Source organism: Mya arenaria, chromosome 9, assembly GCF_026914265.1.
Source record: "Mya arenaria isolate MELC-2E11 chromosome 9, ASM2691426v1".
Taxonomy (NCBI): domain Eukaryota; kingdom Metazoa; phylum Mollusca; class Bivalvia; order Myida; family Myidae; genus Mya; species Mya arenaria.
In genome coordinates, this window is record NC_069130.1 from 39,494,478 (window position 1) to 39,508,027 (window position 13,550).

At 33.8% G+C, this 13,550-nt stretch overlaps 1 protein-coding gene across 1 annotated transcript; it reads left to right on the forward strand.

The window, feature by feature from the left end:
- Window positions 1–2,951: 2,951 nt before the first annotated feature.
- On the forward strand, window positions 2,952–13,029 carry LOC128246607 (histone-lysine N-methyltransferase PRDM16-like). Its single transcript, XM_052964897.1, has 5 exons — window positions 2,952–3,058; window positions 5,964–6,067; window positions 9,575–9,632; window positions 10,075–10,141; window positions 10,665–13,029. The coding sequence occupies exons 2-5, from the start codon at window positions 6,010–6,012 to the stop codon at window positions 12,582–12,584; spliced, it is 2,103 nt and encodes a 700-aa protein (XP_052820857.1). The 5' UTR covers window positions 2,952–3,058; window positions 5,964–6,009; the 3' UTR covers window positions 12,585–13,029.
- The last annotated feature ends 521 nt before the right edge of the window (window positions 13,030–13,550 follow it).

A 13,550-nucleotide genomic window follows, 5' to 3' on the forward strand; every position in this document is an offset into this window, starting at 1 on the left:
TATTGGCTCATTCCAAGAAGAGAATAAGTTGTCAAAATGGTCAATCTGAGTGAGGGCAGCTTTAAACCGTTTCAATCCACCTGGATTTCTTATGTACATTCGGCATAATTTCTATGGCCCCTAATTTATTGATGGACTTTTAATTGAACTAATGTTGACCATATGTTGTGTTGTCTGTTTCTTGTATGTTTGTTTGTAGAATATAATGGAAACTACAGCAACAAGCCAAGCAGCCAACACATAAACGATGGACACGTTTTGAGGCACAGATTCAAGGCCTAACAGACAGAGAATGAGGAACATAAAACAGAGGCAGATTCCATATAAATAAACATATATTTGTTAATACATGTCTGAGTACCAGCCTTAGAATGCTCAGCGTAACACAGGGGGCTTTACTAGTTTATGAGTATTAAACCAATAAAGAAAAAACACAGTGTTTTCTTTCTTTTATTAAAACTAAACATTTAACCATCTGTTATAGCGAAATTAGTCCCAATGCAAGAACAGACAATCATACAAATCTTCAGGAATACCATGCCTGTGTTACAGTGTATCCGCCTCTTGTTGGCATTTTCGTGAAAATACAAAAACACCACAAATTGGTACTAACAGATAGGTATCAAAGCAGACTATATCGATGCCTGTGCATGTATGTATCAATGGGGGTTGACTCTGTACATGCATTGTATCCATTCTCCTTTTGGGTTTGCCAATAGCGAAATTATTAAAGTTACCTCTACAGTCAAGAACTGGAACCGTTGGCTCGAAATCGCTTGGTTCGAGATCCTCGTTGGCCCGAACTGGATGTAAAGGACAGATGCTTTGCTCCTTGGATTTTTTTGAAATATTTTTATGCATTCCCGCTTTGCTCGAATTTGCGATACTCAAAGTATTTTCGTCCGCCCCTGGGAGTTCGATCCAACGGGGTTCGACTGTACATATATTGCCTTGGCTTAGTGATTAAGGCATTTTCCTACGTGGTGGAACGTCGAAGGCCCGAGCCCACCGGTTGTTGAATAAGCGGCAATTTAAACAGATGGATACACATTGCATTTCTGCCATATATCCGGCATGAAGGATATGAATGGGTGGCGTGAAGGATATGAATCGGCCCAGCATGAATGATATGAATCGGCCCGGCATGGGAGATATGAATCGGCCCGACATGAAGGATATGTATCGGCCCGGCACCAAAAATATGTATCGGCCCGGCACTATAAATATGTATCGGCCTGGCATAAAGTATATGAATCGGCCTGGCATGAAGGATATGAATCTGCCCGGCATGAAGGATATAAGTCGGCGTGGTATGGCGGAAATGAATTGGCCCAGCATGCAAGACGGATCGACCCCGCATGAAGGATATAAATCGGCCCGGCATGAAGGATATGGATCGACCCGGCATGAAAGATATGGACAGACCCGGCATGAGGAATATGAATCGGAAGTTAAGATATTCATCAACCATGGTGTCTCTTAAGTCCACAGACTGGCCGTTAGTTGAGAGGGTTGCCCCTATAATACAAACAATTTAATCTACGTTTTTATATACTACCATGCATGTGTCCACAAGATGTCGTTCCTTTCTTATGGCAGTTCAATGTTGATATCAAAACATCAGACTATGTTAGGTTTTGGGGCTACTGGGTCTGTCATTTTGCAATTTCGTTCGATGCAGATGGGAATTAACAAACGTTCGTCATAAACAAGAGGAAGCGAACGTAATTGTTTTTCGAGATGATGAAAAGATTAAAGACGATTTTAAACAAGGTATGGCGAAATAAACGTGATCGTGCAACTGTTTTTAAATGCAGGTGGCTTCTATTCTGATCACCTTAAAAAAGTAATTCATCTTTAGGTTTTACTTTCAACAAATGAATTGATTTCCATGAAGTATCATTTAATTATTTATTTATTTTTGTCCGTTTTATCTATCTATATTTCTTATTATTTAATTGTTAATTTGGTTGGTTGGTTTGTGTTTTAGCGGCTGATTTTTTAAATAAAATATTACAAACCAATTTTTAAGCATATCTTATAGTTTTGTTGGTTGATTTGATTGGTTTGTGTTTTAGTGGCTGATTTTTTAAAGAAGTGGTACAAACCTACGTTTAAGTATATCTACTCCACATTCGAAAAGAAACAATTAAAAAGAATAATTTCATTTCTTTATTTATTCTTTTCTAAGCTGTTTAATCGTTTTGTTATTTAATGTAATAGATAGGCACAATGTTGTGCATGAAATTTAAAGATCATTACAATTAGAATATGAGATCATTTAACAGTGTCCTTCAAGCAATCTCAAGGCAATGAACACAGACGAGTGGATGAATTTTTAAAACAGACCATCTAGTTACAATCGCAATGAGCAAGCAATATCTTAAATACATCAATACTATATTTTTAGGTTATTTATAACTGAATGTATCAGTGCTATTTTTGTTTACAATTCAAATCGTTTTGTTGTTGATATTATTAACAAACTCATAACCATCCCTCTGATATTATTTTGTGAAAACTATAGCCGTACCAAACCTTCCCCTTGTACTAGTTCGATTAACGCTGATTTAAAATCATTTAACCATCACAACAAATTTGTTCTTGTGAAATCGGATACATTACAAACTCAGGAGAACCACAATGTTTTGGCAAATGAACATCACCAGCATTGAAAATCAAGCCGATGAAAAATGATACATTTTATTATTAGTCATAATACGGTAGCGCACCGAAGTTACTCCCACCCGTATTAGCGTGTTCTACTCACACAACGACTCATCGTATTGGATAATCAATATGGTAGGCGGAGCTAGGCTTAATCGCGTTATTGATTGGTTTAAATGTCTTTTTAAAAATATCAGTTTCGTCTTTTCAGTATTGTGCTAATCGATTATATTTTGAACCACCTTATCCATTTTATTGCATTGTGTTTCTGACCATCATAGAGTCATTAATGCTTTAAAAGTTTCATTTGTGAAATTTGGACTGATTTGAAGTTTACTTTCCTTACGAAGCGGAATTAACTATTGCAAGGTTTTGGCACAGTTCAACGAAGGTAGGTTTAAATTTAATTTTATATTTGCATACCATGTAATGTATTTCTAGTTATTTACTACTGAATAAACTGATAACTGAATTGATTACTTTAAATAATTAATGCACTTCTTAATTGATTAACATAGATCAAGCAAAGATGAAAGAAAAATGTTGGTTTATATCCAATGAGTGTTCTTTGGTTTAACAAATTATGCTTTATAGTTCTTAAACTTAATAAACTTATTTTAGAGGACATGATCGTACATGTGGCGGTGGAGATAGAATGATTAAAAGACAATATATATGTACATCATATCCGTCGTTATACATTATCAAGGGTGTGTTAGTTTGAGCATGTTTAAGTAAAATAAGTTAAACAGTTTTCAATCTAATATATATAGTTATTTACAACAAAAATAGAACGATCACTTTTCACACATCACTTCTTTGCAGTGAATTTGTTAAAACTAAATGTAGTTAAATGCATTGCTTTTTTTTTATTCATATCACTTTATCAAAACCAAGGTAAATGTTTCTAAGTGTATATTCTGGAATAAAATCAGTGTAATATACTTTAACTATAATTGGTTAATAAAAATTAAAAATCTTAACAACTTATTTAAGCGAACAAATAAACAAAATAACAAAAATCCCCACATTCGAATTATTTAATATGTATACATACAAATAACATTTATGTCTTATTCAATATGTTACTTGATAGCTGATGCCATCTAATAAATTATATGGTTTAAAACCACAAACGTTTTTTGTGAATGGTGCACACTGCTCTGGATAAAGGCAAAGTCACTGTAAAGACATGCTAAGTGTATTTTGGTTATTTAGTACGTCTATAAAAGAAATACATTACGACATGACGATGCAAAAACTGCAGCTAAACCGGAAAATTATATGAATTATCAAAAACAAAGATCTGTTTGCTATGATGAATCATGTCTTACTTTTACGAACGCACAGTGATTGCCTTGTGAGCATTTTTCGTTTCACAAATAAAATGCAAACATTCACTTAGGTAAGGAGATAACAATTCAATTTAAGTAAAACACTCTGTCGTACCATTCAAAAACATGGCACCGCTAGCGCACACTTCACTTTATCTGTATGTTTGTGATTAAAATAATTTCAATTTGTGATAATCGCAGAAAAAGTTACACTCAATCCATCGAAGCATACGCCACCACCCTAAAACATCCCCGTTTTTAATGCAGGTTTTATGTTCATAAATTCATCAACGCCACGAAGCGTGGTCACAATGATTTAGGATAAGCATAGAAAATCATATCACTTTTATTAGTTTTATGGGTTCGTGCCTGACGCATCATTTCGTCAGAATGCAAAAATGACATAAAATGGTAATACTGTCAATTTGTAACGTTACCCGGGATGATAGAAATTCATTACTTAAGATACCTTACTTCTAACTAAACTGATATATAAAGAGTTAATCACTTTTTATGCTTTTTTTGTTGTCATACTTTTGTCCTTACTATAACTTGAAAACTACTGGATGGAATTTATTGAACCTTCATACAATGGTAAAGTACAATGCCTAAAAGTGCGTGCAGTGTACAAGAACTATAACTCTATGTAAATTATATTTCCCATATCTGCCATGCTTCCTTTTCCATAGCACCCTCATGTTGGCACCATGAATTGTTGTCAACATGCTGACGTCACGCTTGTCTTTAAATTTTAATGCTAACATATTGTCATTAGTACGATACACGCATTTCCCCTCATCCATCTTCCTTTTCAACTAAACTGCCTTTGGAGTGCCGATCCGATTTACTCGCAAAGTTCCACATGCATATGTATTCAGAATGTTCAGTTCTGAATAATGTTCAGGACTTGTGTAGTAGTTATCCATATACACATGATGGCCTTTAGATAACACTCCAGCCCTTGCCATGACTACCTTCCATTTCTCTGTATGCTTGAGTGTTTTTGTAAAAAAATCAAAATGGTGAAATACAATTGCACTGTTAAATTCAACCTTGCATATTCAACAAGTATTCTCTGTGCTTTCAGTACCATCAACAACATGTTCTGCCTCTTTGTTTATAATAATCTTAAAAGTGAACAAGTCATACATAAAAGATGGACCTTAAACAAATAACATTCCATTTCAAAAGGTGACTAATACATCACAAAGCTTCGTAATGATGAGTTTTTCTCATCAAACCATCTCAACAAACACTCTTCCTTATTCAAAACTATCTAAATTATATTTGATCAAAGACATATTAGATGATAGTAATGAAGATGACTACAACCCAAAGAAACCCATTTGGGTATGCCTGGTTGGTCACAGCATCTTAGGTACCCATGTTATAGTCCGGGTGGTTTTAGCGGCGCCCAAAATTTAGTGGGCGGGCTTTCTTGTTTACAAACCGATGAGTCCCCATGATGTACTTAATAAAATAATATATGAATTATAATATGGTCATACTTGTTTGAGAAGTACTTATGTAAACAGTGACGATATTACTTGAAGGTGTGGAAAAGTTGTTTATTTCGAACAGCTAATAATACAAGGTTCTGGTAACATTGGATCATAACACGGATATAGTGGAAGGTGTGTTGTCTTTGTAACTTTCTTATAAGAGTATAAACTAAAGTGTATGGTGTTGTCAAATTATAATCGTATTGGAACAAGTGATGATATTCTAGTTTTAATACTGATCAGACTTGTATGTATAAATTACACGAGGAAAGATAAAACATTAGATACAATTTTCTGCAAACGGCTTCTAGAGGGACAAAACATATAAATAAAACCTAGAAGAGACAAATGATAGAAATTAATACACATTGTTTACCGTATCATTCTTTACAATTCCAAACTGTTTCAACTTAAGAAATAAGTTATAAAAGCAAGAACTGTAATTTGGATATTTTTACAGAGGAAGCTCGTTGCCAAGGAAATCCAAGAGGCTGTCTAGCAACACTATGCTGCTTTATAGTTCCGAAGAAACTGCGAAAACTGAAGAACCGAACTCCACACAACGTAAGTAAAAAAAGGATACATTTTAAAAGATAACATTAAGATATAGGTTTGCCAGTTCGTTTCATTTTGGTTTATTGTAATTCGAAAAACATTTTTCCAAAGCAAGATAATTCCATTTATTTTTATTGAGCCATACTTGAGTAACCGATCAAAATTGTTGAATATATTCTATTTACATTTATAATTATTTTTACTGAAGGTTATTTAAATATTTATTTATTTATTTATTTATTTATTTATTTATTTATTTATTTATTTATTTATTTATTTATTTATTTATTTATTTATTTATTTATTTATTATTTTGTTTTATTTATTTATTTATTTATTTATTTATTTATTTATTCATTTATTTATTTATTTATTTATTTATTAATTTATTTATTTTTATTGTTATTATTATCATTATCATCATTATCATTATTGTTATTTACAACATTATTTATAATATTATAAACATTTTAATCATTTAAATTATCATGAACTATTATTAATATTATAATCATTATTATTATTATTATTATTATTATTATTTTATTATTATTATTATTATTATTATTACTATTATTATTATTATTATTATTATTATTAAAATGATGATACTTATAAAGTTATATTAACAAATCCTTCTTAGATGTAATGTCATAATGTACAATAATAGTGATCATTATAAAGTGATAAAAACTATTTTTAGTAATAACTTTAATAATCAAACCAAACTACAAAACTTATGAATGGTTTCTGGACACAGAAATTGCACGAAAACTATGATTTTTTTTTGGACCATAATACTTTACTATTGAAATCATCCGCAACCCGAACATTCAGTACAGTTGGCTCTTTTGGAGAGCGGTTTCAAGTCCTTATGCGCAACAAAAGCCAGGTGACAGCATGTGTCTTTATAATATTATACATAATCAGAATCAACGTAGTTTTATTTGTACAAAAAATCGACACTAGTCCACAAAACGTAGTATTCTAGTGGACAATGTAATTGATGGCCATCAGTTGTTCACTGAGATACATCTTAATATGTTATTCAAGTGTCAACTATCTTTCTGACAGAACTACATTCACTGAAGGACAATTAAAACAGATAATCTGAAATATTTGGAGTTTCATTTCTATGGGCAATTGAATATACACTCATTACATATTAGTGCCACGATTGTCCCATTCCCTCTATAAAGCCCTGTACTCCAATAATTATGAAAAAGGTTCTATTAATTGTAAGGACACAAATAGATTAAGACAAGATATACATTAATACAAGTTCACCTTTAGAAATTGAAATTAATTCATATTTTACTCAGCTGTCAAATTTTTATTATCAACAACGTTGATTTGATATTTCATATGAAACCAGCTGAATCGGAAAAGGTTGTATGACAAAGAAAATCCGTGCGCAGTTAATTCACTTTTGCGTGCTTAAATATAAAATTTGAGTGTCTTAATTCTGGTTATTCATTCATTCAAAGTAAAAATATCCTTTTAGCTTGACACAATTAAATCTCAATTACCTTCAAGGGTCGCAGCTATGGGGGTACCGAGTACACTACAAAATAACTCTCACAACATCACAATGCCTTGTCCTTAATCAACCCGAAACCTGATTTAACCTTTCTCATAGAGATGTTTAAAAGGACCAGATAAAAGCAAAGTGTATTCAAGGCATTTGTACGCTCTAAACTCAAAAGGAAGTATCAACACCTCACGAAAATTAAGCGAGAACAGTTACACCTACTCTGTTCGAATGCCTCTGAAAAGTCCAAAAGGCTTTGAATAATTTACATAGTTTAGATGATTGAAACTTGGAAAACGATGAGAGGTGTACCAAAGTAGCATTAAACATTGAACACATCAATGGAGACACGATAAATGATTAAGCAAAACTGTCGAATATTCAGATAATAACTGCGGTTTTGTAGTAATGTAATTATCTCACCAAATTAGTTTCTGATGATGAACAAATATGTTCAGTGATGTTTCTTAGGTAGCACAGGGGAAGCGCAAAGGACAAACTGCTTTACTAGTAGAGGCATGATAATCCGTGCGCGATTTTAAAGCATGAAATATAATCTTTGGATAGCGCGAATTATTATCATCACATTTTCGAAACATTGGGTGGTCTTTATCTGTGAGGTCTGAATATTTTTTTCCATAACGTACACTTATATAAAAGAAAACATAGTATGCCAATGAAAGGTTCAGCCTTCCTTAGAAATTTCATGGAAGTAGTAGGCTCATTTTCTTTTAACATAGCGCCTCATTTATTACTATGTTACCAGTATGTAACCCTTTCACAGCCAATGCTTAAACCGTGTCTTAGTGGCTACAATCTGCATGAGTTCTTTTAAGTTATCCTTTGTCACCGCGAAAGATACCAACTCCTTCCTGGCACTTTTTTCATGAACATCTGCTTCTGTATCAAAGTTTGAAGCGACTCTATTTACATTGTATCAATGCAGATGAATTAAATGTTTATCAAAAGCTATTGTTTTCACTTTTCTTTTTAAAAAAGCATTGCCTGTGTGCGTTTGTATCTCACACAAAGAGATATCCCATGCCTTATTTGTTACCGGTACTTCAATACACGCTCTGGGTTTTTTATGAAGCTTCCTTTGAACCTTTTAGCAGGGCAAAACCAGCTTTTAATGAGATATTATTATGACATTAACCTCTGATGCAAACTAATCGCTTTTACCATCCTTGCAATCATCGTTTTAAGATCAGTGACATCTTGGTAGAACATGTGAGCCTGCTCTCACGTAACCGGTGAAAGTTATCATTTAATGGAGTCAAATTAATTCAAATGTAATTCTTTGGTAGTCGTTACACCATAGCAGCATTTGACCTTCTCTTTGCTGCCAGTACCGTGTCACGTGAGAGTAGTCAGAGAACAATTGGTTGCCGCATGGAACTCCTGTTATAAATGCAAAGAAGATCTAACTGTTCCACAATATTCTTTTCAAAGTATAACCCATATTGACTTTAAGACAACAAAGTCTCCGTCAATGACTTTAACATGAATTCATGCATTGCTGTTTTATAAAAGACCTCTGAGTTATTAAAGAAAAGGAAAATATCTCAAGCAGATGTCTTATATTCGAGGAAAAAAGGCTGTCACTTTAAGCGTGAAAATACATTAAACTGCCATATTATCGAAATTGAAAGGTGCGCGATGGGGCTTGATACTAATTTGTAGTAATCTGTTAAAGAAAATAAAAAACAGCCGCCCATACAATACCAGGACCCTTAACATTTCTTTATTTTGCTAATAGAAAACAAACGAGGATAAATTAATTGATGTATTGGGTACATGGTAAATTTGTTAAATTAAAAAAATCTAAAAATATATTTTTATTAACGTATTACACGATACTGTGATGATAAATAATACTCAAATATATATCATATGGTCAGGTTAAATTAATACGGATGTACTTCATGCATGAGGTAAAAGTTCACAGAATATAAACAACATTCATTTTGTTTTTACATTTTCAGGTCAGGGAAGAATTTTTGATACTGCGGAGCAGACGACAATGTCATCGTCAGTTTCAAGGTAACGAATTAAAGAAAATAAAATGATTTAGTATGTGTGAAAAAAAGTTTCTAAGAAGTTAAAGGCGAAAAACATGTATGTAACAATGATAAAACTTCATCACTCGTTCAAATAAGAGCTTTATGGTTTACATATATTGAACAACCTGGAAAAAATCTGTATTTTGCCGAAAAGAATTTATAGCGCTTTTGTAAAATGACAGAATTAGACTTAAAATCCTGTTAAAAGGAATATATTCAAGTTGCTTTTGATGTTTGTTGATAAAAGTAGGTAAATAAATTTATTTTTACAATTTTTGAAAAAATGTCGCCATTCAATTATTTGTGAACAAGACCATTCAAGGATCATATAAGTAAGCCACCATTTGATAGTAGTCGTAGGCAAGAATAAATGATCAATAAGGAATTTGACCCTTACATTTCACTGCTTCCTATATTTGCAGTGATGATGGTCTTCCGACGACAAGTTCTGTAGTCAACAACTGGAAAACGGACGAAAATTTTCGAAAGGTACATTTTACTTCTATATTGACAATTGATACTGCTGTTGCTGAAAATGATGATGATTGTGATTATGATGTTAAGAATAATAATCATAAGGAGCTACTTTTACATAATTTACGACGTTCCTTTGATCTAAATAAATTTGTCACCGACTTAAATTGATTTCAATTTTCATCCCCATTTCTCTTTGATGAATGACAAAGTTTCTTTCTTAGGAGCGCCACGCTCTTATTTAAAGTATCTGTTAACAAAGTTAACCGCTAATGAGTGACATTTCTTGTTATTATCATTTAACAAATTCTGTTTTGTCCACACTAAATCTTAACTTTGACTCGATTTAAAGAGAAATGATCGATTTCAAAAAAGTTACTATTTTGATGCATTGGAAAGATTACCCTTAATATAACCCGAAGACAGGGAGTTTAAAAAAAGAATTAAATGAATCATTATTACCGAATGAAGTTTTCACAATTGGAGTTTGAAGAATGATAAATACTTTCACTTGATAAATATCTTTTTATATTTTCAGTCTGAGAATAATAGGCGGTTTGCTTGCGAGAATTGCGAAAAGGTGTTCACTGACCCATCCAATCTTCAAAGGCACATTCGGTCCCAACACATGGGTGCTAGAAGTCATGCTTGTCCTGAATGCGGGAAAACATTTGCGACAAGTTCCGGCCTGAAACAACATCAACACATTCATTCAAGCGTGAAGCCGTTCCAATGTGAAGTATGTCTAAAAGCGTACACACAATTCTCCAATTTATGTCGCCATAAAAGAATGCACGCCGACTGTAGACAACAAATTAAATGTTCCGACTGTGGTCAAGCATTTTCAACGATAACGTCTCTAAGCAAGCACAAACGATTTTGCGAGGGGGCTCTGAGAAATGGTCTTTCTCTGAATGTTGCTGCTTCTGATATCAAACAACCCATGCATTCAACATTTGGGTTCCCAGGAAGTCGAGCGACATCGTTTGATCCTAGCTTGTATATGCGACTGCTAAGTGGTCGTTCTACAATGCCATATCCTCAACTTGGTGCAGGTTTGTCTATACCTTTTGGCAACCAGATGGACAATTTCAAATACATGCCCTCACCGTACATGAACGGATCATTTGATCTACCTCATCTTCTTAAACCCAGTTTCAGTTACACAAGCGGTGTAAGAAAACGGGAAGAGGAACATCCAATGAACAAAAAACTTAGAACTGTGAATGACAAAAGTGGTAGCGATGGTGAGTCAGAATTGAACAACAGTTCTGACGGCGAGAGCACTGCCGATTGGGACGAAAAGAAACGATTAAACAGTATTGATAGTGACAAGACCGAGGGACATGCGTTCTCACCTCCGATGAAACAATCCACTGCATTTACTCCGGTGCAAACGTCTTCGAATGGTTCTGCAAAGGTTGAGGGAAGAAGTAAACCTATTGAGCAACCTTTAGATTTGAGCAGATCTAAATCCGAAGATGACGAAGAAGAGGACATTGTTAAGAGATTGTATCACAATCAGAAACTTTCTCCAAACAATAAAACCATACCAATATCCCCAAAGGCAACGAAACCAACCAACATTGTATCACCTATACCAACAAGACCACAACCAGGTCTGGGCGCAACAGAAGTGGCTCAACTGGAAAGGTTTATCAGTGAGAGCAATAAACTGTCCTCATTTCCAAGGTTTCCATTCCTGGGAAACAGTTATTCAATACCGTTCATGAATCCGTACGCCATGCATTTATCTCAGAGCACACATCTGCCGTCACTGCCTCCATCTATGTCTCAGTTTCCGGTGTACCCAGGACTGGGCGATTACGCGAATATGCGCATGTCTCAAATGATGCACAAACCACGTGATCGGTATAGCTGCAAGTTCTGCGGAAAGGTCTTCCCACGCAGCGCCAATTTGACACGTCATCTCCGTACGCATACAGGGGAACAGCCTTACAAATGTAAATACTGCGAGCGCTCTTTTTCAATATCATCCAATCTTCAACGTCATGTTCGCAATATTCACAACAAAGAGAAGCCGTTTAGATGTCATTTGTGTGACCGTTGTTTTGGACAGCAAACAAACCTTGATCGACATCTGAGGAAGCATGAAATCGACGGGCCTAATGTTATTGATTCTCCTCACGAAAGCGAAAGTGATGACGATATTGATGATGTTTTTGAAGATGGTGCAAATAATGACATTATCAATGGTGATAGCGAGTTGAACGATGAAGAAGATGAAGAAATTGATGTTTCAGAAAACGACGATTTTGAACATGATATAAAGCCCCGAGAAAATGTTGGTGAAGAACCTTTATACAAACAATCTTTGATTAATGAGAGCACAGATAACATTGACGAATGCCTTGATGCTAGTGTGATGCAACCAAATTGTCAATCAGGTCTTGTCACTGCTTTACATTGCTCGTCGTCACAATTGCTTTGTTCATAGTAATGTTAATGTAAAGAAAATGTTATGTTTTGTTTTGTGTTGTTTTTTTCTTCAAATTCAATATAAACAGAACTTCGTTTCCTTAGACCTAAGCTTATTGTTAGACACTACTGTTACACTCATTTTAACGAATATGTATGATGATTTATTTTTTAATGTAAATCTTAGTTATTTGTTTGCAAAATTCATGACTTTGTACATTTTATGCTACCTCTAATTTAACAGAAATAGCTGTCGGGAGAATATCGGGAGGGTAGTTTGTCTCTAGTTAAGTTGATGCATTGTTTCGCTGTCTGCTAGTTTTCACACTTTTTTGCCTTTTCATTGTACATAGTTCATGTAATATTTATACGCCAGTAGAAGTGCCTTAATTTATTTTCCATTAGATGTGCTATATTTAAACATACCATTGATTCCTATTATTTATGAAATTGACATTTTACCGTTCTTTGTGTTCCCTTTACCTTTTACATTGTATTTCTGCATTGCAAATTTATTTTAATGTAATAAATTTTAAAAATATGTTTTGATCATTATGTTCATTTGTATTATGCAGTTACATTGAACAAAACTTCAGAGAGTAATACAATATCCACATAGGTCAACAGTTAGTACACATATAATATATGCTTGTATGGTATTAATAAGTGGACCAAACGAACAAAAAATAGACAGGATGTTACATTCAAAAACACAACTGTTGACTGTCACATGCAAGTGCCATACAAAATACATATGCAAGAAGGCGTCTCTAAGCAATCTACTCACTCCCTAGTTCGATGATATATGTAATGTAAGAGCATATGGTATTCAGTACCAAAACTAGCATTAAAGCAAATATACTATTTTGATAGTGTCGTTAAAGAAAACGGAATAAAGGCAATACTGGGCGTGACATTCACAACATAATCTTTGACTGTAACATGTAAGATCCATACACATGCAAGTATGCGAGTCTAACGTTAG

Coding starts and splice junctions, on each gene's coding strand:
- LOC128246607 (XM_052964897.1), top strand. CDS start 6,010: ATGCTGCTTTATAGTTCCGAAGAAACTGCGAAAACTGAAGAACCGAAC. Junction 6,068..9,574: donor AGAACCGAACTCCACACAAC/GTAAGTAAAAAA, acceptor TTACATTTTCAG/GTCAGGGAAGAATTTTTGAT. Junction 9,633..10,074: donor ATGTCATCGTCAGTTTCAAG/GTAACGAATTAA, acceptor CTATATTTGCAG/TGATGATGGTCTTCCGACGA.